General features: G+C 40.4%; 1 protein-coding gene and 1 pseudogene across 1 annotated transcript in view; one reads left to right on the top strand and one right to left on the bottom strand.

Annotated features, from left to right (window-relative positions):
• Window positions 1–4652: 4652 nt before the first annotated feature.
• On the bottom strand, window positions 4653–5325 carry Prxl2a-ps1 (peroxiredoxin like 2A, pseudogene 1; annotated as a pseudogene).
• A 7537-nt stretch (window positions 5326–12862) lies between these two features.
• Window positions 12863–23219, top strand: part of Ca13 (carbonic anhydrase 13) — a 31082-nt gene continuing 20725 nt past the window's right edge. The window contains 2 exon segments of the mRNA NM_001134993.1: window positions 12863–12954; window positions 16389–16586. Coding sequence (NP_001128465.1) covers window positions 12918–12954; window positions 16389–16586 — 235 coding nt within the window. The 5' untranslated portion in view covers window positions 12863–12917.

The following is a 23219-nucleotide window of genomic DNA, read 5'->3' as shown; positions in this document are numbered from 1 at the left end:
TTATTTATAATAGCCAGAAACTGGAAAGAACCCAGATGCCCTTCAACAGAGGAATGGATACAGAAAATGTGGTACATCTACACAATGGAATATTACTCAGCTATCAAAAACAACGAGTTCATGAAATTCGTAGGCAAATGGTTGGAACTGGAAAATATCATCCTGAGTGAGCTAACCCACTCACAGAAAGACATACATGGTATGCACTCATTGATAAGTGGCTATTAGCCCAAATGCTTGAATTACCCTAGATCCCTAGAACAAAGGAAACTCAAGACGGATGATCAAAATGTGAATGCTTCACTCCTTCTTTAAATGAGGAAAAAGAATACCCTTGGCAGGGAAGGGAGAGGCAAAGATTAAAACAGAGACTGAAGGAACACCCATTCAGAGCCTGCCCCACAGGTGGCCCATACATATACAGCCACCCAATTAGACAAGATGGATGAAGCAAAGAAGTGCAGACCGACAGGAGCCGGATGTAGATCGCTCCTGAGAGACACAGCCAGAATACAGCAAATACAGAGGCGAATGCCAGCAGCAAACCACTGAACTGAGAATAGGTCCCCCGTTGAAGGAATCAGAGAAAGAACTGGAAGAGCTTGAAGGTGCTCGAGACCCCAAAAGTACAACAATGTCAAGCAACCAGAGCTTCCAGGGACTAAGCCACTACCTAAAGACTATACATGGACTGACCCTGGACTCTGTCCCCATAGGTAGCAATGGATATCCTAGTAAGAGCACCAGTGGAAGGGGAAGCCCTGGGTCCTGCTAAGACTGAACCCCCAGTGAACTAGACTATGCGGGGAGGGTGGCAATGGGGGGAGGTTTGGGAGGGGAACACCCATAAGGAAGGGGAGGGGGGAGGGTGATGTTTGTCCGGAAACCGGGAAAGGGAATAACACTTGAAATGTATATAAGAAATACTCAAGTTAATAATAAAAAAAAATGTCAAAAAAAAAAAAAAGAAATAAGGGTCCTCAAGGAATTGGATTTTCTGCGTGTGGTGGTTTGAATGTGCTTGGCCTGTGGAGTGGCACATTAGGAGGTGTGGCCTTGTTGGAGAAAATGTGTCACTGTGAGTGTGCTCTTGGAGGCTCTCCTCCCAGATGCCTAAAAGACAGTCTTCTATTTGCCTTCTGAACAAGATGTAGAACCTTAGAACCTCCAGTGTCATGACTGCCTAGACACTGACATGCTTTCCATCATGATGATAATGGACGCAACCTCTGAAACTGTAATCCAGCCTCAATTAAATGTTACCCTTTATAAGATATCTCTTTATAAAAGTTGCCTTGGTCATGGTATCTTTTCACAGCAATGGAAACCCTAATTAAGACTGAAATTAGTACCAGGGACTGTACCAATTTGCTGTGATAGGCCTGACCAAGTTTTTGTTTGAGGAATGTGGATTTTTGGGGACTTTAGATTTGGAAAGACATGGACTGGTTCAAATGTGACTTAATGGGCTATGTAGTAGAAATATAAAGGGCATTGGTGCTAATAGTGATTTGAACTCTGGAGATCATCTTAAGATGTTTTGATGAAGAATATTGCTGTCTTTGCCCTTCTCTGAAGAGTCTGCCTTAGGTTAAGGTAAAGAGATTTCAGTTAATTGCATTGAAAAGTCTCAGAAAAGCCCAGCATAGACTTGTATTCTCATAAAGAGTGATTTGGTGAAGCATAGCAAACATAGAAAGGAAAAATACAAAACGTATAATGATACCACATTCCTCAAACAAAAACTGAGTCTCTGAACCTGTAAGCCAATTAAACATTGTCCTTTATAAGAGTTGCCTTGGTCATGATGTATCTTCACAGCAATAGAAAGACTAAGACACTCTCCAAGAATCTCTTGCTAGGAATAAGAAGGGATGAAGCCTGGCGTCAGTTAGAGGAGAAGCTTACCTCAAAGGTAAGGTTCACAGAGTTCTGACAACTTAGCAGACCACCTTGCAGCTAAGGAAAGACTGCAGCTAAGGGAATGATGTGTCAGGAATGGACAGGACCACACTTGATGAGACTGTCTAGTCACACATACTTCTATCCCTCCCTATATTTTGTGGCAATGCAATATTCTGAAAATGTCTCTCACACACTAAGAGATGAACTTTTGCTGGGTCTCAGTTCAAAGTTAATAATATACCTTGAAGTCACTTAAGACTGCTAGCCTGCTATGTACTCAAACTGTTTGTTTAACCTGCCTTTAAGAGAACAATGCAACAACCAACCCTGCTTGCCTCAGGTAAAAGTAGATTTCTTAGGTAATCTATTTTAGCAACCCAAGCTAACACATAGCTGCAGTCTTAAGTCATGTACTCTCCCATGTCCCTGACCTAGAATAATGCATGTATTTTCTGAAACTAGCCAAGATAGAAGTTGAAAGTAACTTCCCTAAACTTGACGACATAGGTCGATTGATGTTTACTGTCTGGCTCAATTGGAATAAGTTGGAACCAGTAACATAATCCCTTGTAAAACGCTGTTAAAGAGTTCAGTAAAGTATCCTTTACCCATGTGATGCTCATTATAAATACAGAGTGAAGTGCTTTGTGACAGACAGACACCACTCACAGCCATAGATAGAGATACAGCAGCCACACAACACTCACATAGCAGTCACACACAAGACACACAAGACACACAAGACACAAGACATAAGACACAAGACACAAGTGAACAGGGTGTTCTCCTTAGTATGCATGGGACTTCTCAATTGAAAGCATGAGTATTATAACAAGAGTGACCCTCTGAGAAGAGTATCTCTTCTCTAGGTTGCTTTCAAGATGGGCATTGTCACTTTCCTATCCTGGCATTCAAATTTAAATGCTGAATCCTCCTGCCTAAATCTTAAAGCTGCCAAACTTATCAAGCCTGCAACCTGCAAATTCATCCTGCACATGTTGGGACACGTAGGTCTCTGTAATAAGATGAGCCAATACCTTAGCTACATCCTTTCCCACATTTCCCCCTCTCTCCCTCCAATTCTGGCCTTCCTTCCTCCTCTTGTGTCCTTCTCTCACACTCTATATTTCTTTAGAGAACTTCAACAAATACAAATGAATATCAGAGGATTAACCCCAGAAGAGCTATGGCAAATGGGTGGTTGGCAAATTGGAGATGTATATATTTTTGAGAAACTGATTACTCTCCAAAAGATAAAGACATAGAACATGACATATGCTAATGGGGACGTTCTGGCACAGGGCATGAGCTAGTGATGTAGGCTACACAAGATTTATAGGTGTATTGGTGTGAACTGTGGAGCTTTGCTGGTGTCTCAGGCTAGTACAGCAAGCCTTCAGGACGACAAGGGTCATATCCAGAAGGCAAGCTTCTTGGAATAAAGGTAATATCTGTTCCTCCAGAGGACAGCTTATCCTGTCCTGGCAGGCAGAAAGTAAATAATAATATATGTATTGATGAGAAAATGCCCAGAGAAACCTTTATTTCTTTTCTGTCATAGTTAGAAGAATTGATAGCAATAGAGTAAAACTGACTTAACTGCTTCAATTCCAGGAACTGTTATCTAATTTTTGATAGTTAATGATTTTGTCCTGAATTACCTGTGCCTTTCAACATTGATTTGATGTTTATATGAATTCATTTCCATTTATGATACTCTTAGCTTCCTCTTTTCTCATTTATATTTTACCTACTTTTATTATAGAACAGAATATGGGTATTTTTCTATTAGAAAGTTGTATGATTTGATGAAACCCTTAAATTGTTGAATGTAGGGTATAAGCTGAAATCTTTGACTCCTCTAGTTTTTGAAAGCCATAACCTTAAACTTCACGAGAAAGTGCCCTTTTAATTTTGGCATGAGAATTCTCATTTTGGCTAGCATCTAGATCATTTGAGCAAGCCTTTAAATTTTGGAAGATTTTTTTTTTATTTTTCATGCACATTTTATTAGATCCAGGGGTGACAGTTTTTTCTAGTGAAACAAATGTTTGCTTCCATGATGGAAGACCACCAGAAACTTCAGTTTGTAATTTACCTTTACTAAACTATCAAGAGCACAGCATAGCTATTGCCTTATGTAGTACTCTGACATTATGTAACAAATTGTTCACAGAAAACACACCAAAGACACCTATTCTCTAATTATCAAGTCAGTCACAAGCTTTTCTTAGGGGTGTGTGTGTGTGTGTGTGTGTGTGTGTGTGTGTGTGAGAGAGAGAGAGAGAGAGAGAGAGAGAGAGAGAGAGAGAGAGAGAGAGAGAGAGAGAGAATCCCACCCAGGACCTTGTGCATGTTTGGTAAATGCTCTACCACTGAGCTGTTTCTTCTCCCACTCTTCTCACATTTCAGATTTTTTTTAAGTTAGGCAAGGAAATAAAATTTATTTGAAATACTAGCACTCAGGGCATATTCCTTTGAAAGAAAGTGTAGCAGTAAAATTTAAGCCTTGAATTTTCTAGATCTTTCCTCAAATAAGTCTCATTGGTTTGTAAGATTTTATTCTGTTCTGTTTGGGACCTCTTTACCCTCCTAGGCCGAAACAGAAGACAATGCTAAAGTACATCGTCAATTCCTAGTAAATATGGGGCAATGGCTTACTATCTCTTGGGGCCATGGTGAAAGCATAGCTCATTTGCTGAACATTTCGCAGGCCTTGTTCTTAGCCAGCTAGCAGCTGTACATGATCACCTGTTCTCCGAGGCTAGAATCTACGGCTTGATCTTCTTTACAGCTGCCAGAACAGAGAGTGGGTTCAATCTGTGTCCAAATTATTTTTCTCAGTACTCAAGAAAAATGCTCTGTTTTCCAGATCTTCTTACAAAAACTCGTGAGGATATAGCCTTCGCCTTCCAGGTTTCCAGAGAAACCTCTAATCCAGGCCCGGAAGGAATTGTACCACACACCCAAACGAATGAAGCCCATGAACATCATCTTCTGCCTCTCTGAACCATACAATTTTTTTTTCTTTTCCTCCAGGAAGATTTCCCCTTTGAAGTAAGGCCGGAAGTCCTTCGCTTCTCTCTTAATCTGCACCTTTACCACAACATAGGGAACACCTCCTACCGCATCTGGCATCGGCTTCAGGGATGACAGGTCTGCAGCCTCTGTTCTACAGAGGAAGCAGCCTGGCCTTCGCCCAGCCATAATCACAGCCCCACTCTTTTCCCATAGCTCCTTTGCTTTGAATATCCTTGGTTATTTTTCCAGTATTTTCATGTCTATGTCTTCCAAATATTCCAGTGCCGCTTTCTGGGTCTTGGACAGAGATATGTCTGTGCTGGCCAGGAGCAGAGCCCCCACGGTTCCCGCACCGATGGATCACATACCTATGGTGAAGAAACTTGGATCCTGCGCCCCAAGGACCCATCCTCCATGAACGTCACTGGCTCCCTATGCTGCGCCAGCAGACTCAGGTGCCTCCTGCCTCTTTGTCCTTTGTAGTGCAGCATTGAGGGCCCGTGGGATCAAGCAACTTTGGAAAAATTAAATTTTCTTCAGGGCGACTTACATTTTGTAATCCTAATATTAGAAAATCTTTAGAAATGGAAAATTAAAGAAATTGAACTCTGCACAATATAGAAGCCCTGTACTGTGCCCGCCTGGATGCTGCCTTGTTCCCGCTTTGATGATACTGAACAGAACTTCTGAGCTCCAAAGCCAGTCCCAATTAAATGTTGTCTTTTATAAGACTTGCCTTGGTCATGGGGTCTGTTCACAGCAGTCAAACCCTAACTAAGACAGTATACAGATAGCATAAGAGGGAAGCTACATGATTAGATTCCTATGACTAGATTCCATAGCAGCTAAAATAGTATCCAGAGCCCTTTTAAAATTCTAAATTATTTTGCTTTGTATCACTTTTAATTACTCCAGTCTGAATTATACTATCCCGTTATGTATTTGGGTCAAGTAGGTAGCTGAAATTACGTTTCTTCTTTTTACTGTTAAGTCCTGCTGCATCTCCTTAGGGGTTGCTTTTTAAGGATTTAGGAGGAGCCTCTTGGCTCCCTCAGTTTTCTACTTCTAGTTGTGTCATCTACTGGGAGAGGACAGTGTCTTGCTAACCATGAAAGCACTGAGGACATTTTCCTCTGTAGTGATCTTTTCTTTGCAGAATGGCTAGCGTCCAACTTAGCCTCTATGACCACTCTGAGCAGTGAACTTGCTGAGTTGAAAGGCCTTTTAGAGGCGTTCCATCACTTTCTGGGACTCGGAAGACTTGAATCAGGGGCCACAACATTGGCCCTCCTCTTAGTCTCTTTATCTGCATTGACTTCAGCCTCCAAGAATGAATGTTAAATGCACATAAGGTCGGTTATACTAGACTTGAAGAAGAAAACAGTAGTTTTAATTTTAATTATTGAAAGTGCATACTTAAAGCTAAGAAAAAAACCAAAGACTTGAAAGTACATCTTGACTTTGTTAACATTGTCTCCTAAGTAGTTAATAATCTGACAAAATAGCAGAAAACCTAAGCAATTGTCTTGGTAAAATATGAAATCTTTGTTTTCCAAGCTAGTGGGTGTTGCTGCTTTGTTTTATAAATGTCATTAGGAACAGATCAGCATTTTAAGAAAATCTTATTGTTCTTTATATAGAATCAAGTTTTAATTTTATATTGTTATATTTAATTTTAACCTTATAAAATTTACTTAGGCATATCTGTGGTATCTTTAAGTTTTATCATTCACAAACCTTTATTCCTTTTGCAAACTCACACACTTTAGGTTTCTGGTTTTGTCCTTGCCTCTCTTTCTAGCTTGGGGCAATATTTCATTTGTACAATGAAAGTCTATTTTACCACATAAAATACTTTCTAGTCCAAAAGTGTTTTCTTTTATCATAACTGTACCTACATGCTGCATTTCTTTCACATTTGTTGGCTTTCTGTCTTATTTTCTAATATAAAATTCTTGATGTACGTTGAGCTTCATTCTTTTTAAGCTATACAAGTCTATACACAGACCATCCGGTTATGTTTGGTTTTATGAAACTACTGTAGCTGGAAAATGGTAGTAAAGCTTAAAATTCTGTGAATCAGTACTTTTTACTTTAGGTCACCTGTGTAGTTCCTTACACAAAACTCCAGGGAGTTAGTTCATAGCTTTCATGTAAATGAAATATTGCTTGTGAGATTCCTAGAAAATGGCAGGTTTACAGTGGGGAAACTAAAAAGCAGCGTGTGGCCATATCTAAGCTTTGAGCACTGTTCACTGTTATTACGGCATACTTTGCGTTCTCTACATGAAAGGAATGACTCTCTGTAGACAGTCTCTGCAAAGGCTTAGCTGTGCTGGGCTTGCTTCTTTCCTCACAACCAGAGAGACTTCAGACTCCAGGGTGAGAGGCTCCACCCCTACCCTACCCTAGTCCCTTTAATGTTCCCTGTCTTACTACCCAGGCTCACTTTTAGTGTCTTCAGGTGAACAGACTTTTCAACATAGATGATCCTTTCTTAGCTTCCTCAACTTCACTTTTTTTTTTTTTTTTTGGTTCTTTTTTTCGGAGCTGGGAACCGAACCCAGGGCCTTGCGCTTCCTAGGTAAGCGCTCTACCACTGAGCTAAATCCCCAACCCCTCAACTTCACTTTTTATGAGGCAGAGTGACCTTCACAGTTCTGCACCAATATTTTAGTTTGTTTTTTACTGTCTTATAATAGAGACAAAAATACCCTTAGCATCATACAGCCAATATTTCTACCAAAAACTTCTAGTAGTAACTCTAGCAGTACTTCTAGTTGTTCTTAGTTAGTCCAGATGCTCTTAGTGTATTTGCTTCTGAAGATCTGCACACCTAGAGCTACACTAAAATATTTTTCTGTGTAGTCATAATCAGATCAATATACAATAGGTATTATTTGTTTTTCTCTGAATCCAATTTTTGAGTTTTAAAATTCTTTTATTTTATTTGTTTTTTTGTTTTTTACATTTACGTATTTTGTGTGTGTGGGGTGTGTGTGTGTGTGTGTGTGTGTACACTTGTGCGAGAGAGAGAGAGAGAGAGAGAGAGAGAGAGAGAGAGAGTCTGTGTCATGGCACACATATGCAGAAGTCAACTTAACTTGAGGGAGTCAATATTGTCCTTAAACCCTTAAACCACGTGAGTTCTGGAGCTCCAACTCAGATCATCAGGCTTGGAGGCAAGCACCTTTATCACTGAAATATCTTACACACTGTCATTTTATTTCTCTATTTCTATTTTATTTTATTGAAGCAAGATGGTGTAATATTTGCAGTGGCCTTAAACTCACTGACTTAGCCAGATGCCCTGAAATTTAGAACCCTCCTATGTGCTACCATTCCTTAGTGATTTCATTCTTTTCTTATCTATAAAATGCAAAACATAATTAAATAGCAAGAAGATATATTGGACAGTGTCATTCTTCCCAATACATCCATTCCATTCACACCTATTTCATATGAGAAACCAATTTTATTAGTTTGTGGCTTTATCTTTCCATAGCTGCTTGGTTGGTGTAGAATGTCATACAGTTGAAGGCAGGTACAAGATAGAACAAGGCCTGTCATTGGACAAGAAGGAAGGATGGGCAGGAGAAAAGTTTTAGAGAGAGGAGACTGGAGAGGGCAGAAGAAGCAGCGGAGAGAACATGGAGGCTGATGTTAAGATTCCTCTCTGCACATTTACAGGTTGTTATGAATATTCTTAAGGGATGGATTTGTAAAAGGTTTTGTGTGTTTAGATGAGCAAATTGTATAATATTAATTGAATCAGAAGTTATTGTGTTGTGTGTTCTTTGATATGAAGATTCAAGTTTAAGAGAGTTTGTGGTGGTGGAGACACTGGGCTGCCACAAAATTGGGATGTATATTTCTGGCATGGTGGCAACCTGCCTTGGGAACTAGATGGGTAGAGAGATTGTTGCCAGGCTCAGAGAGAAGCCATCAGCAGTGTGATATGGGATGGAGCAGTGTGGGTGAGACACTTTGTTGACTGAGATGAAGATATCTACCAGATGTCTTGGGGAACTACGGTGCAGGACCTAGTGGGGGTAAAAGACAGCATTACTTATAATTTTACAGCAACAGGTTGGGATTGGAGAAATAGCTCAGAATTTAAGGGCGCTTACTTCTCTTTCAGTTCTCAGTACCCACATGGCAACTCATAATTGTAGCTAACATTTCAAGGAACCCATCATTCTCTTCCAGTTTTTGAACACACGGGGCAAGCATGTGATGCACAGACACACACACACACACACACACACACACACACACACACACACACGCAGGCAAACACTCATACAGTAACACAAAACTAAATCTTTGTTATAAGAGGCTTTTTTTCAGAGTTGCTAATGCATATTACCTTATTTTTCTTTTTCCAACAAACAGACATATGTTACATACATTCTTTTACCTTCTCCTTTTCCCCTCCTAGCTAGTGTCTCAGGACTCCCTTCATATTGCTCAGGGAGTTTGGCGCCATGCATATTGCTCATAGCTGGATGGCTGACTACCACGCAGATATCTTTGGGAAACTTAACCAGTCTCCTGTGTCTCTGCTTTGAGACACCCAGTGATGGTTTGTACATGCTCAGCTCAGGGAGTGGCACTGTTAGAAACTGGGGCCCTGTTGGAGTAGGTATGGCCTTGTTGGAGTAGGTGTGTCACTGTGCTTTTAAGACCCTCCTCCTCCTAGCTGCCTGGAAGTCAGTATTCTGCTAGCAGCCTTCAGATGAATATGCAGAACTCTCAGCTCCTCCTGCACTTTGCCTACCTGGATGCTGCCATGTACCTGCCTTGATGATAAAGGACTGAACCTCTGAGCCTATAAGCCAACCCCAATTAAATGTCCTTTATAAGACTTGCCTTGGCCATGGTGTCTGTTCACAGCAGTAAAACACTAACTATGACACCCAGCCCCCACCCCCCACCCCCATTCAACAGACTGCAGTTTTGGAAAAGTGAACCGACTACCTAAAGAAGAATTCAGAAAAGTTTGAATTCCAACTTCTTTAAAAATGTTTGTTCACTCCTTTATCCTTAATTCATTGGACAACTATTATTAGTTATCAGAAAATAATATTAGAAAACTACTCACTGTGATGTCTAAAATCATTTGGATTAATGAACACGCGTGACTTCATAGAGAAGCTGTCTGGTTTGAAGCATGGGCACTTGTTGTGAAGTAAGGATACTACCGCCTCATGGAACAGTGAGCTTTTATCATCTCTGTCACTGCACAGACACTGTGCAGGTTAGTTTTTGACGGCTTGACACGAGCGTGGGTCATACAGGGAGAGAGAACTTCAATTGAGAAAATGCCTGCCCTGGATTGGTGGGTATGCCAAGTGGGCGTTTTCTTGATTAGTGATTGACGTGGGAGGGCTCAGTCTATGTGGGGCAGTGCTACTCCTGGGCAGAAGACTGTGTAAGAAAGTAGGCAGAACAATCCATGGAGAGCAAACCAGTAAAAGGCTGTGGTCTCTGCTTCAGTTCATGACTCTAGGTTCTGAACTTAAGATCTTGCTTTGGTTTCATTCAATGGCAGGACCAGTCTGAATATGTAATCCAAATAACTCCTTTTTTCTCTAAGTTGCTCAAGCTATGCTTATTACAGCAGTAGAAAGCAAACCAGGCCACTGCTTATGAGTAGTTATGGTCCCAATAATTAAAGTCTGTGCCCACAGGTTTGAGGCAGAACTAGGGTACTTATTTAGCTGAGTAACCTAGTGCCCTACTTTCTTCCCCCCGCCCTGTTGTTGTTGTTATAAATACCATGACCAAAAGCAAACTGAGAAGAAAACTCCAGTTTACAGGTTGCAGCCCATCACAGAGCAAAGCCAAAGCAGAGCTTGAAGCAGACTGTTCAGGAATGCAGTCCCTGGCTTCTTCCCAGACTGCCTTTCTTATACAGCCCAAACCCAGCTTCCATGAGATGGTACTGCCAACAGTGAGCTGGACCTTCCTAAGGGTCCCAGTCTAATGGGAACAGTTCTTCATTTGAGGCTCCATTATCTCAAACACGTCACGTCGACCACCAAGATTAGCCATCACACACCTAAGTTTACTTTTTCAAGATAATAATCTTAAATATACATATATATATGTATATATATATATATACACATAGGGCACACAATACCTTTGCATTTATAATGTGTATGTGAGCATATAAAATACCTAGTCAGCTCTCTTTATCTGGGAGATGTGTAAATTTAAGCTACTTTAAATTAAAAAAAATATACAAAAGTTAATTGTATCTGGACAAGACATGTAAAGGCTTTATAAGGAACCTAGAAATGATTTTAAAGTATACAGAAGTTTGTGAATAATTTATATAAACATATGCCATTGTCTGCTAAAAGTACTATATGTCCTGGGAAAGTACTGTATGTACTTTTAAATTTTCTACATTTATTGGTTTTATGTATATGATGTTTTGCCTACATCTATGTATGTGTACAATGTAATACGTGCCCAGTGCTCACAAAGTTCCAGAGAGGGTGTCAGATCCCCTGAAACTAATGTTATGGGTGGTTGTGGCCACCATGTGGATACTAAGAAGTAAATCCCAATCCTCGCAAAAGCAAAGGCATTCATAACCACCAAGTCGCCTCTTCAGCATAGCAGGGTATACGTGTGGATGTCGGAGAACAACTTTGTGGCATCCATTCTTTCCTCTGCTTCCGAGTGGATTCAGAAATTGGACTCAGGTGGTCAGACTTGAAGGGTAAGTGTTGTGCTACCTCATAGGCCTGCATCAACTACATGTATTCCTCTGTGGTAAAAGTGAGTATTTTATATATAATTTATACATATTTATATGTGGGTTAAATTTTATTTTTAAAATTTCACACTGAGCTGTTACCAAAACTGAGCTCAATTCTTCCAGAAAATGGAGACACCCCCCCACCAAAAAAAAAAAAAAAAAACCCGAAACAAAACAGTACTTAACATTCAGGAGGAATGTTAAGCTTACTATACTTAATGCTATATTGAAAATCTTTTTGTTGCTCTTTATTCTGAGGAACAGGCTGCAATATGGTCTATTTAATGGGGTGGGGGTATCAATGAGCAGTTGAATGGATTATTATTTAGTGGTGTGTGTTTTGCAGTGATTACCACAAAGCTCTCCAGTGACTTGGGTTCCTATTTCATGCAGCAGCAATGTGGATATTGCAGCAGCAATAGCAGGGAAAGAATGAGATGGTATTATTCAAAAAAAAAAAAAAAAGACTCAGTATTTTAATGGCAGGCTCTTGCCCATCAAGGAGGATTTTGCACTAGTTGGTCCATAATCGAAACTGATCACAACGCAAACCCTCAGGAAGCTAGAACACTAACAATCTTCGAAGGTCACACAGTTTTTACTGTTCAGTCCATACGCATCACTTCTGAACATCTTCCTTCTTACACGGTCAGAGCGTCAGTGGAGTTGAGAACCAAGAATTCCGGTCGTCAGTTTGTTTTCGTCTATGCAGGGCCAAGCCTGCAAGATGCTGGAGTAAGCAAAAAGGAATCAGTCTACAAAGGATGGAGCTATGGGTGCAGGGAGCGCTGGCCCGGGAGGAGAGCACTTCATAACTAGTAGTTGTTATTTTAGGTGGTGATTATTACCACTATCAGCATTGATGTGTGTGCGTGTGTAATCACCACTGCCACCGCCATCAAGGTCCCGTGCCTTTCCCAGTTAAGATTTCCATCTTCAGCCAGCAGCTCCTGCCTGTCATTTCCACAAAGACCTTTCTGGGTCGAACTTCCCAGAAGCCAGGAAATCCCCTTTGGAAACCTTTTTAGCTGCTGAGCACAGGTCCCTTCCCCCACTCGGGCGCCCCCTGCGGGTGACGACCGAGCCCTCGGGTTTCAGGTTCCCCGGTTCGGGGTGCGGGCGGTCCCGCCCTCCAACCAGGCCCGCCCAGCTCCTTGGCGCGGACGCCCTGCCACAGGTCCACAGTGTCCCTGCCACAGGCTCTCCATCGAGGACCATGGCGAGGTTAAGCTGGGGATACGACGAGCACAACGGTGAGCGCGGGCTCCAGATGGGGCTGGTGGGGTTTGCCAGAGCTCAGAGCCCGATGGGGGTTTGGGGTCTAGGGGCCTGGTCCCCGCCGGATCTCTGCGGATTAGACCGCGGTGTTCATTCACTGGAAAAGCTCACCGCTGCCCGGAGAAAGCTTAAGAGGTCAGAAGTCAGATGACACATTTGTAAGGAAACAAGGACAACTTCAGAGCGGCTTGAGTTTTGCTCACTAAGTCTCGGGACGCCTTCCAGGCGCTGAAGCAATCTTGGTAACTTGTAATTTGCATACTGACTTGAAGTTTACTTGGGGCTTGTTCTTCAGACTTCCTTTGCTACCATACCCATCCTTTCAGAGACCAAGGTTTAGCAAATGATTACAGAAATTATAACTTGGTGTTAAGTGTATTTATTGATAAGCATGGCAATGAGATAGATATGTACTTTTCTTCATCGCCTAAGTGTATTAGGGATAAGACATTCTTCTTGTTTGTCTTTTGAGATGATTGCTTCAAGTAATTACTCAAGAGAATTGCAAAAAGAAACCAGGAAAGCATTGATAGTGTTGTAAGACCCCCGAAGTGGCCCTACCTCAGGAGCGGCCACCCACAGAGCACAGATTGACAAAGTGGGGTTTGTGGATAATAATATCAAAAGGTTCAATTAGCATATACCTTATTGGATAATATTCTATAGTAAAATTTATGAAAAGTTTTCCTTCCTTTTATTTTACTTCCCCCCTTTTGAGTTTTGAGACGAATCTTACTTTGTAGCTTAGACTGGGCAGAACTTGTGGTCATCCTCTTGCCTTGGATAGAAATAATTCATTTCTTATTGCAGCTTGCTTGAGGTCGTGATGACAAATGTAACTTTTAAAATGGCATCAGGTGAAGTTAAGATTTTTAAGAATGACATTGGGGAAGCCCTTGGTCCTGCCAAGGTTTGACCGCCCTGTGAAGGAAAATGTGCGTGGTGGGAGTGATGGTATGGGGGTGTGGATGGGAGGAACACCCTTATAGTGGGGAGGGGATAAGGGGCTTATGGACAGGAAACTGGGAAAGGGAATAACATTTGAAATGTAAATAAAGAAATACATCCCATAAAAATACAAAAAACAAACAAACAAACAACAAAAATGACATTTATAATTTAGGTGACTTTCCTTTTGATGAAACCCATAATAGCAATCTTACATTTCATTACCTTCTACTATGTGTTTTTGAAAGACCATCTTCACACATTTCCTTTTTGTCTCTGATGAAATCCATTTTTATTGTTGTTGTTTGGCAGTTATTAGGAGCCAGTGGTGGGACTCTTTTCGGTTAGTGAGAAGGTTGTACCCTAAAAGGTAAACAAAGTACTGGTTTCAATAAGATTCTCCAGAAAATTTAAAAATTCAACTTAGAAAGGGCATCATAACGAGGACTTGTTTTACTTCTTATTCATTTTCTTTGTAAATATGTTTATGAGGTTTTGACTTGCTTGCATATTTGTGCACCATCTGCATGCCTGGTACCTGGGGAAGTTAGAAGAGGAGTGGTGGTTTCAGCCTCCATGTGGGCCTAGAAATTGAACCCAAGTGCTGGGCCAGAGTATCAAGTGCTCTTAATTGCTGAGCCTTCCCTCCAGTCCCCAGTTTACATTCTAGCTGGAGTTGTAGAACCATTCTTGTCTTTCAGAAACAGTGGTTTTCAGAGGACCACACTTGGAAGGTAGATTATGAGATTATGTTGGCAGAATTTGGTTGGGATAGGCTGGGTCCTGAGTAAGCATTTTTTTTTCTTCTTTAGTCATTGGCAAAAATCCAGTGACTGAATAGATGAAGGGGAACTTAAGCCGAGACTGGAAGTGATGAAATGGAATGGGAGGTGGAGCTCTGGACAGAGTGCTTGTTCCCAAGCAGCTTGTTTCTTCCTCCGATAACCTCTATTCATTTTATAGGTTTAGGCCATGTGACATCACCAAACATTATATATCACTGTGGATATTCAAAAGTTTCTCAAGCCACTGAGGCAGCACCATGTACCTTTCACTTAAGAACCACATTTAACTGAGATTAAAGTCAAGTGTGCTAGAAAATGTACAAAGGCAGGTCTATTTAAAAAGGCACAATAGTGCAAGTGAATAGATAAAATTGGCTATTTGATCCACGTGACTTTGTTTTGGGTAGGCCCAGTTGTGAAGGGTTAGGGGTCGGTAACATAGCCTTAGGAAGAGAAAACAGCTCCTTGACTGTGGCAAAAATGTTTGCATTGTATGTTTGAAATCTGGTGCTCGTTAGAGTAACTCATATGCGGTGGTCATGACAGAAAGATTTTGTATATTAAACAAGAAGACAAAATTGTAAGCAGAAATAGTACACAGAAAGACAAGTGAAATTAATCTCATAAGAAAACGTAACACCATTTCTACAGTGTCTTCTGAGTTTTTTTTTTAATGCAAAATCACTATGACCCATAGTATCTGATTCACAGGACACCTTTTCAGCAGAGTGTTTTGTCATCTGTTCATGGTGTGTCTTTTTTCCAGAAACCACGGTGAGCAACAACGTTATATTTTCTGACAGGGCATAGCCATTTTGTTGGACCATTCTCTGTGTAAGATTTGTGTGTGTGTTGGGTAGACCAGTTGCTTATAACAGGTAGTTGAGCTGAGCTGAGTGGCATCAGAGGATATCCATCCTTAAGCTGTAACTAAGTAGAACTAGCAGGCAGCCTCTGCGGAAAGACTGCCCTCTTTGATGCTTATTATCATCTCTTTGTCTCTGGAAAATTCTTGAGCTCTGGAGCAGTGAGGGAACATTCTTGGTTTTGAGATGGAATTTCTTTGTTTGCAACAATGAATGGTACTTTTGTTTTTGTTTGGTAGGTGGGCAACTTTTAGAAGTACGGTATGAAATGTAAATATTCCTTCACCCATTTTAATTCTGAAAACAATTTAAAGCAAATAAAGTGCTTTCCATACCCACAAAACACCAGTTGTGGTTAAAATCAGAGGACCAGCGTCCTGAGAATGAGGATCTTACTTTTACAAATTTTTAAATTTTTCCCCCCAGAGGGTTATAAATGTGGGTGATGTGCTTGTGTGTATGAATGTTTTATTGTGTATGGAAGCCAGGTGGACATTCCTCCTTTGTCCTCTACCACCTTATGAGTCGTGGCAGGGTCTCTCTCTGAACCTAGAGGTCAGAGATTCAGCTCGTCTAACTAGCCAGCTTATGTTGGACACCCCAATTCTCTGCCTAAAGGCTGGATTACCCCTGAGCGCCACACCCACCCGGCAGTAGTATGGATAATGAGGGTCTCATCCTCATCTCACATTTGTGCTGCACCCACTTTATCCGCGAAGCCGAATCCCCAGCCTCCTGTTACCAATTTTAACTTGCGGAATGAAGAACTTACTTAGCTTAGCCCTTTCCTTTTGGTCCTGTGAATTTCAGGTCCTATTCACTGGAATGAATTGTTCCCTATTGCGGATGGTGATCAGCAGTCTCCAATTGAGATTAAAACCAAAGAAGTGAAATACGACTCCTCACTCCGACCTCTCAGTATCAAGTATGATCCTGCCTCGGCTAAAATCATCAGCAACAGTGGCCATTCCTTCAACGTTGACTTTGACGACACAGAGGACAAATCAGGTAGGCTCTGTTTGTCTGTTTGTTGTGGTAAGACTTTCAATGGTTAGATCGACTCTCCTGGTTTTCACTCTGTAAATTTCAAAGTGGAGTCATAATTTTCACATGAATTCAAATTTGAAACTTAAGATAATGTTACCATGAAATAATAGAGAAAATTTGTTGGAAAAAAGTATGCTGGATGATATTTTAAAATTGGTCTTAGGTTATTATTATTACTTAATGGTGAAAATCTTGAGGTTTAATAGTATTTCACAAATAATTTTAATCTTTTCATGGAAACTTTACAATTTCTTTTTAGATATATTTTTATCTGTATGAATGTGTACTGTGTGACTGTCTAAGGTTATGGTGTCTGTAAGCCCCAACGTGGGTACTGGGAATCAAACCCAGGCGCTCTGTACAAGAACAAAAAATACTCTTAATCGTAAGTGCTAAGTCATTTCCCTAGTCCTGTTTTTGGAAATTGTTTAGTCACCACTACTTTGCTAATCACTGTAAACCTAAAGGGATGAGATATTGGCTTTCTAAATCTTTTTTTGTGCTTGCAATCATAATTTGTATGCTTAGAAAACAAGACACACAGGAATGTAGGATAAAAATTAAGGCTGTTCCTCCACTTTATCATTATGTTAGCAGCAATACAGTCTTCTTCGGCATTTAAATTTATAGCCGCACATGTATACACACACATGGCATATTATTTTACATTTACTTTTAAGTTATTTTTAGGCTCATGCTCTATTACTTTGAAAATTTTTCCTATTCAAAATATTTCATGGATATTTTTCTTTAAAAGGTTTAGCTCTTTGTTTTTTTTTTTTTTTGTTTCTTTTTTATTAACTTGAGTATTTCTTATATACATTTCAAGTATTATTCCCTTTCCCGGTTTCCGGGCAAACATCCCCCTCCCCCCTTCCCTTCCTTATGGGTGTTCCCCTCCCAACCCTCCCCCCATTGCCGCCCTTCCCCCATAGTCTAGTTCACTGGGGGTTCAGTCTTAGCAGGACCCAGGGCTTCCCCTTCCACTGGTGCTCTTACTAGGATATTCATTGCTACCTATGGGGTCAGAGTCCAGGGTCAGTCCATGTATAGACTTTATGTAGTGGCTTAGTCCCTGGAAGCTCTGGTTGCTTGGCATTGTTGTACATATGGGGTCTCGAGCCCCTTCAAGCTCTTCCAGTTCTTTCTCTGATTCCTTCAACGGGGGTCCTATACTCAGTTCAGTGGTTTGCTGCTGGCATTCGCCTCTGTATTTGCTGTATTCTGGCTGTGTCTCTCAGGAGCGATCTACATCCGGCTCCTGTCGGTCTGCACTTCTTTGCTTCATCCATCTTGTCTAATTGGGTGGCTGTATATGTATGGGCCACATGTGGGGCAGGCTCTGAATGGCTGTTCCTTCAGTCTCTGTTTTAATCTTTGCCTCTCCCTTCCCTGCCAAGGGTATTCTTTTTCCTCATTTAAAGAAGGAGTGAAGCATTCACATTTTGATCATCCGTCTTGAGTTTCGTTTGTTCTAGGGATCTAGGGTAATTCAAGTATTTGGGATAATAGCCACTTATCAATGAGTGCATACCATGTATGTCTTTCTGTGATTGGGTTAGCTCACCCAGGATGATATTTTCCAGTTCCAACCATTTGCCTACGAATTTCATAAACTCGTTGTTTTTGATAGCTGAGTAATATTCCATTGTGTAGATGTACCACATTTTCTGTATCCATTCCTCTGTTGAAGAGCATCTGGGTTCTTTCCAGTTTCTGGCTATTATAAATAAGGCTGCGATGAACATAGTGGAGCACGTGTCTTTTTTATATGTTGAGGAATCTTTTGAGTATATGCCCAAGAGAGGTATAGCTGGATCCTCAGGCAGTTCAATGTCCAATTTTCTGAGGAACCTCCAGACTGATTTCCAGAATGGTTTTACCAGTCTGCAATCCCACCAACAATGGAGGAGTGTTCCTCTTTCTCCACATCCTCGCCAGCATCTGCTGTCACCTGAGTTTTTGATCTTAGCCATTCTCACTGGTGTGAGGTAAAATCTCAGGGTTGTTTTGATTTGCATTTTCCTTATGACTAAAGATGTTGAACATTTCTTTAGGTGTTTCTCAGCCATTCGGCATTCCTCAGCTGTGAATTCTTTGTTTAGCTCTGAACCCCATTTTTTAATAGGGTTATTTGTTTCCCTGTGGTCTAACTTCTTGAGTTCTTTGTATATTTTGGATATAAGCTCTCTATCTGTTGTAGGATTGGTAAAGATCTTTTCCCAATCTGTTGGTTGCCGTTTTGTCCTAACCACAGTGTCCATTGCCTTACAGAAGCTTTGCAGTTTTATGAGATCCCATTTGTCGATTCTTGATCTTAGAGCATAAGCCATTGGTGTTTTGTTCAGGAAATTTTTTCCAGTGCCCATGTGTTCCAGATGCTTCCCTAGTTTTTCTTCTATTAGTTTGAGTGTGTCTGGTTTGATGTGGAGGTCCTTGATCCACTTGGACTTAAGCTTTGTACAGGGTGATAAGGATGGATCGATCTGCATTCTTCTACATGTTGCCCTCCAGTTGAACCAGCACCATTTGCCGAAAATGTTATCTTTTTTCCATTGGATGGTTTTGGCTCCTTTGTCAAAAATCAAGTGCCCATAGGTGTGTGGGTTCATTTCTGGGTCTTCAATTCTGTTCCATTGGTCTATCTGTCTGTCTCTGTACCAATACCATGCAGTTTTTTATCACTATTGCTCTGTAATACTGCTTGAGTTCAGGGATAGTGATTCCCCCTGAAGTCCTTTTATTGTTGAGGAGAGCTTTAGCTATCCTGGGTTTTTTGTTATTCCAGATGAATTTGCAAATTGTTCTGTCTAACTCTTTGAAGAATTGGATTGGTATTTTGATGGGGATTGCATTGAATCTGTAGATTGCTTTTGGTAAAATGGCCATTTTTACTATATTAATCCTGCCAATCCATGAGCATGGGAGATCTTTCCATCTTCTGAGGTCTTCTTCAATTTCTTTCCTCAGTGTCTTGAAGTTCTTATTGTACAGATGTTTTACTTGCTTGGTTAAAGTCACACCGAGGTACTTTATATTATTTGGGTCTATTATGAAGGGTGTCGTTTCCCTAATTTCTTTCTCGGCTTGTTTCTCTTTTGTATAGAGGAAGGCAACTGATTTATTTGAGTTAATTTTATACCCAGCCACTTTGCTGAAGTTGTTTATCAGCTTCAGTAGTTCTCTGGTGGAACTTTTGGGATCACTTAAATATACTATCATGTCATCTGCAAATAGTGATATTTTGACCTCTTCTTTTCCGATCTGTATCCCCTTGATCTCCTGTTGTTGTCTGATTGCTCTGGCTAGAATTTCAAGAACTATATTGAATAAGTAGGGAGAGAGTGGGCAGCCTTGTCTAGTCCCTGATTTTAGTGGGATTGCTTCAAGTTTCTCTCCATTTAGTTTAATGTTAGCAACTGGTTTGCTGTATATGGCTTTTACTATGTTTAGGTATGGGCCTTGAATTCCTATTCTTTCCAGGACTTTTATCATGAAGGGGTGTTGAATTTTGTCAAATGCTTTCTCAGCATCTAATGAAATGATCATGTGGTTCTGTTCTTTCAGTTTGTTTATATAATGGATCACGTTGATGGTTTTCCGTATATTAAACCATCCCTGCATGCCTGGGATGAAGCCTACTTGATCATGGTGGATGATTGTTTTGGTGTGCTCTTGAATTCGGTTTGCCAGAATTTTAGTGAGTATTTTTGCGTGGATATTCATAAGGGAAATTGGTCTGAAGTTCTCTTTCTTTGTTGTGTCTTTGTGTGGTTTAGGTATAAGAGTAATTGTGGCTTCGTAGAAGGAATTCGGTAGGGCTCCATCTGTTTCAATTTTGTAGAATAGTTTGGATAATATTGGTATGAGGTCTTCTATGAAGGTTTGATAGAATTCTGCACTAAACCCGTCTGGACCTGGACTCTTTTTGGTTGGGAGACCTTTAATGACTGCTTCTATTTCCTTAGGAGTTATGGGGTTGTTTAACTGGTTTATCTGTTCCTGATTTAACTTTGATACCTGGTATCTGTCTAGGAAATTGTCCATTTCCTGATGATTTTCAAGTTTTGTTGAATATAGGTTTTTATAGTAAGATCTGATGATTTTTTGAATTTCCTCTGAATCTGTAGTTATGTCTCCCTTTTCATTTCTGATTTTGTTAATTTGGACGCACTCTCTGTGTCCTCTCATTAGTCTGGCTAAGGGTTTATCTATCTTGTTGATTTTCTCAAAGAACCAACTTTTGGTTCTGTTGATTCTTTCTATGGTCCTTTTTGTTTCTACTTGGTTGATTTCAGCTCTGAGTTTGATTATTTCCTGCCTTCTACTCCTCCTGGGTGTATTTGCTTCTTTTTGTTCTAGAGCTTTTAGGTGTGCTGTCAAGCTGCTGACATATGCTCTTTCCTGTTTCTTTCTGCAGGCACTCGGCGCTATGAGTTTTCCTCTTAGCACAGCTTTCATTGTGTCCCATAAGTTTGAGTATGTTGTATCTTCATTTTCATTAAATTCTAAAAAGTTTTTAATTTCTTTCTTTATTTCTTCCTTGACCAGGTTATCATTGAGTAGAGCATTGTTCAATTTCCACGTATATGTGGGCATTCTTCCCTTATTCTTATTGAAGACCAGTTTTAGGCCGTGGTGGTCCGATAGCACGCATGGGATTATTTCTATCTTTCTGTACCTGTTGAGGCCTGTTTTTTGACCAATTATATGGTCAATTTTGGAGAAAGTACCATGAGGAGCTGAGAAGGTATATCCTTTTGCATTAGGATAGAATGTTCTATAAATATCCGTTAAGTCCATTTGGCTCATGACTTCTCTTAGTCTGTCGACATCACTGTTTAATTTCTGTTTCCATGATCTGTCCATTGATGAGAGTGGGGTGTTGAAATCTCCCACTATTATTGTGTGAGGTGCAATGTGTGTTTTGAGCTTTAGTAAGGTTTCTTTTACATATGTAGGTGCCTTGTATTTGGGGCATAGATATTTAGGATTGAGAGTTCATCTTGGTGGATTTTTCCTTTGATGAATATGAAGTGTCCTTCCTTATCTTTTTTGATGACTTTTAGTTGGAAATTGATTTTATTTGATATTAGAATGGCTACTCCAGCTTGCTTCTTCTGACCATTTGCTTGGAAAGTTGTTTTCCAGCCTTTCACTCTGAGGTAGTGTCTGTCTTTGTCTCTGAGGTGTGTTTCCTGTAGGCAGCAGAATGCAGGGTCCTCGTTGCGCATCCAGTTTGTTAATCTATGTCTTTTTATTGGGGAGTTGAGGCCATTGATATTGAGAGATATTAAGGAATAGTGATTATTGCTTCCTGTTATATTCATATTTGGATGTGAGGTTATGTTTGTGTGCTTTCATTCTCTTTGTTTTGTTGCCAAGACGATTAGTTTCTTGCTTCTTCTAGGGTATAGCTTGCCTCCTTATGTTGGGCTTTACCATTTATTATCCTTTGTAGTGCTGGATTTGTAGAAATATATTGTGTAAATTTGGTTTTGTCATGGAATATCTTGGTTTCTCCATCAATGTTAATTGAGAGTTTTGCTGGATACAGTAACCTGGGCTGGCATTTGTGTTCTCTTAGGGTCTGTATGACATCAGTCCAGGATCTTCTGGCCTTCATAGTTTCTGGCGAGAAGTCTGGTGTGATTCTGAGAGGTCTGCCTTTATATGTTACTTGACCTTTTTCCCTTACTGCTTTTAATATTCTTTCTTTATTTTGTGCGTTTGGTGTTTTGACAATTATGTGACGGGAGGTGTTTCTTTTCTGGTCCAATCTATTTGGAGTTTTGTAGGCTTCTTGTATGCCTATGGGTATCTCTTTTTTTAGGTTAGGGAAGTTTTCTTCTATGATTTTGTTGAAGATATTTACTGGTCCTTTGAGCTGGGAGTCTTCACTCTCTTCTATACCTATTATCCTTATGTTTGATCTTCTCATTGAGTCCTGGATTTTCTGTATGTTTTGGACCAGTAGCTTTTTCTGCTTTACATTATCTTTGACAGTTGAGTCAATGATTTCTATGGAATCTTCTGCTCATGATATTCTCTCTTCCATCTCTTGTATTCTGTTGGTGAAGCTTGTATCTACAGCTCCTTGTCTCTTCTTTTGGTTTTCTATATCCAGGGTTGTTTCCATGTGTTCTTTCTTGATTGCTTCTATTTCCATTTTTAATTCCTTCAACTGTTTGGTTGTGTTTTCCTGGAATTCTTTCAGGGATTTTTGTGTCTCCTCTCTATGGGCTTCTACTTGTTTATTTATGTTTTCCTGGAATTCTTTCAGGGATTTTTGTGTCTTCTCTCTATGGGCTTCTACTTGTTTATTTATGTTTTCCTGGAATTCTTTCAGGCATTTTTGCGATTCCTCTCTGTAGGCTTCTACTTGTTCTCTAAGGGAGTTCTTCACGTCTTTCTTGAAGTCCTCCAGCATCATGATCAAAAATGATTTTGAAACTAGGTCTTGCTTTTCTGGTGTGTTTGGATATTCCATGTTTGTTTTGATGGGAGAATTGGGCTCCGATGTTGCCATGTAGTCTTCGTTTCTGTTGCTTGAGTTCCTGCGCTTGCCTCTTGCCATCAGATTATCTCTAGTGT

Source organism: Rattus norvegicus, chromosome 2 (genome assembly GCF_021556685.1).
Source record: "Rattus norvegicus strain SHRSP/BbbUtx chromosome 2, alternate assembly SHRSP_T2T, whole genome shotgun sequence".
Taxonomy (NCBI): Eukaryota; Metazoa; Chordata; class Mammalia; order Rodentia; family Muridae; genus Rattus; species Rattus norvegicus.
Note: the sequence above shows the minus strand (reverse complement) of the source record. Positions and strands in the feature narration are given on the sequence as shown.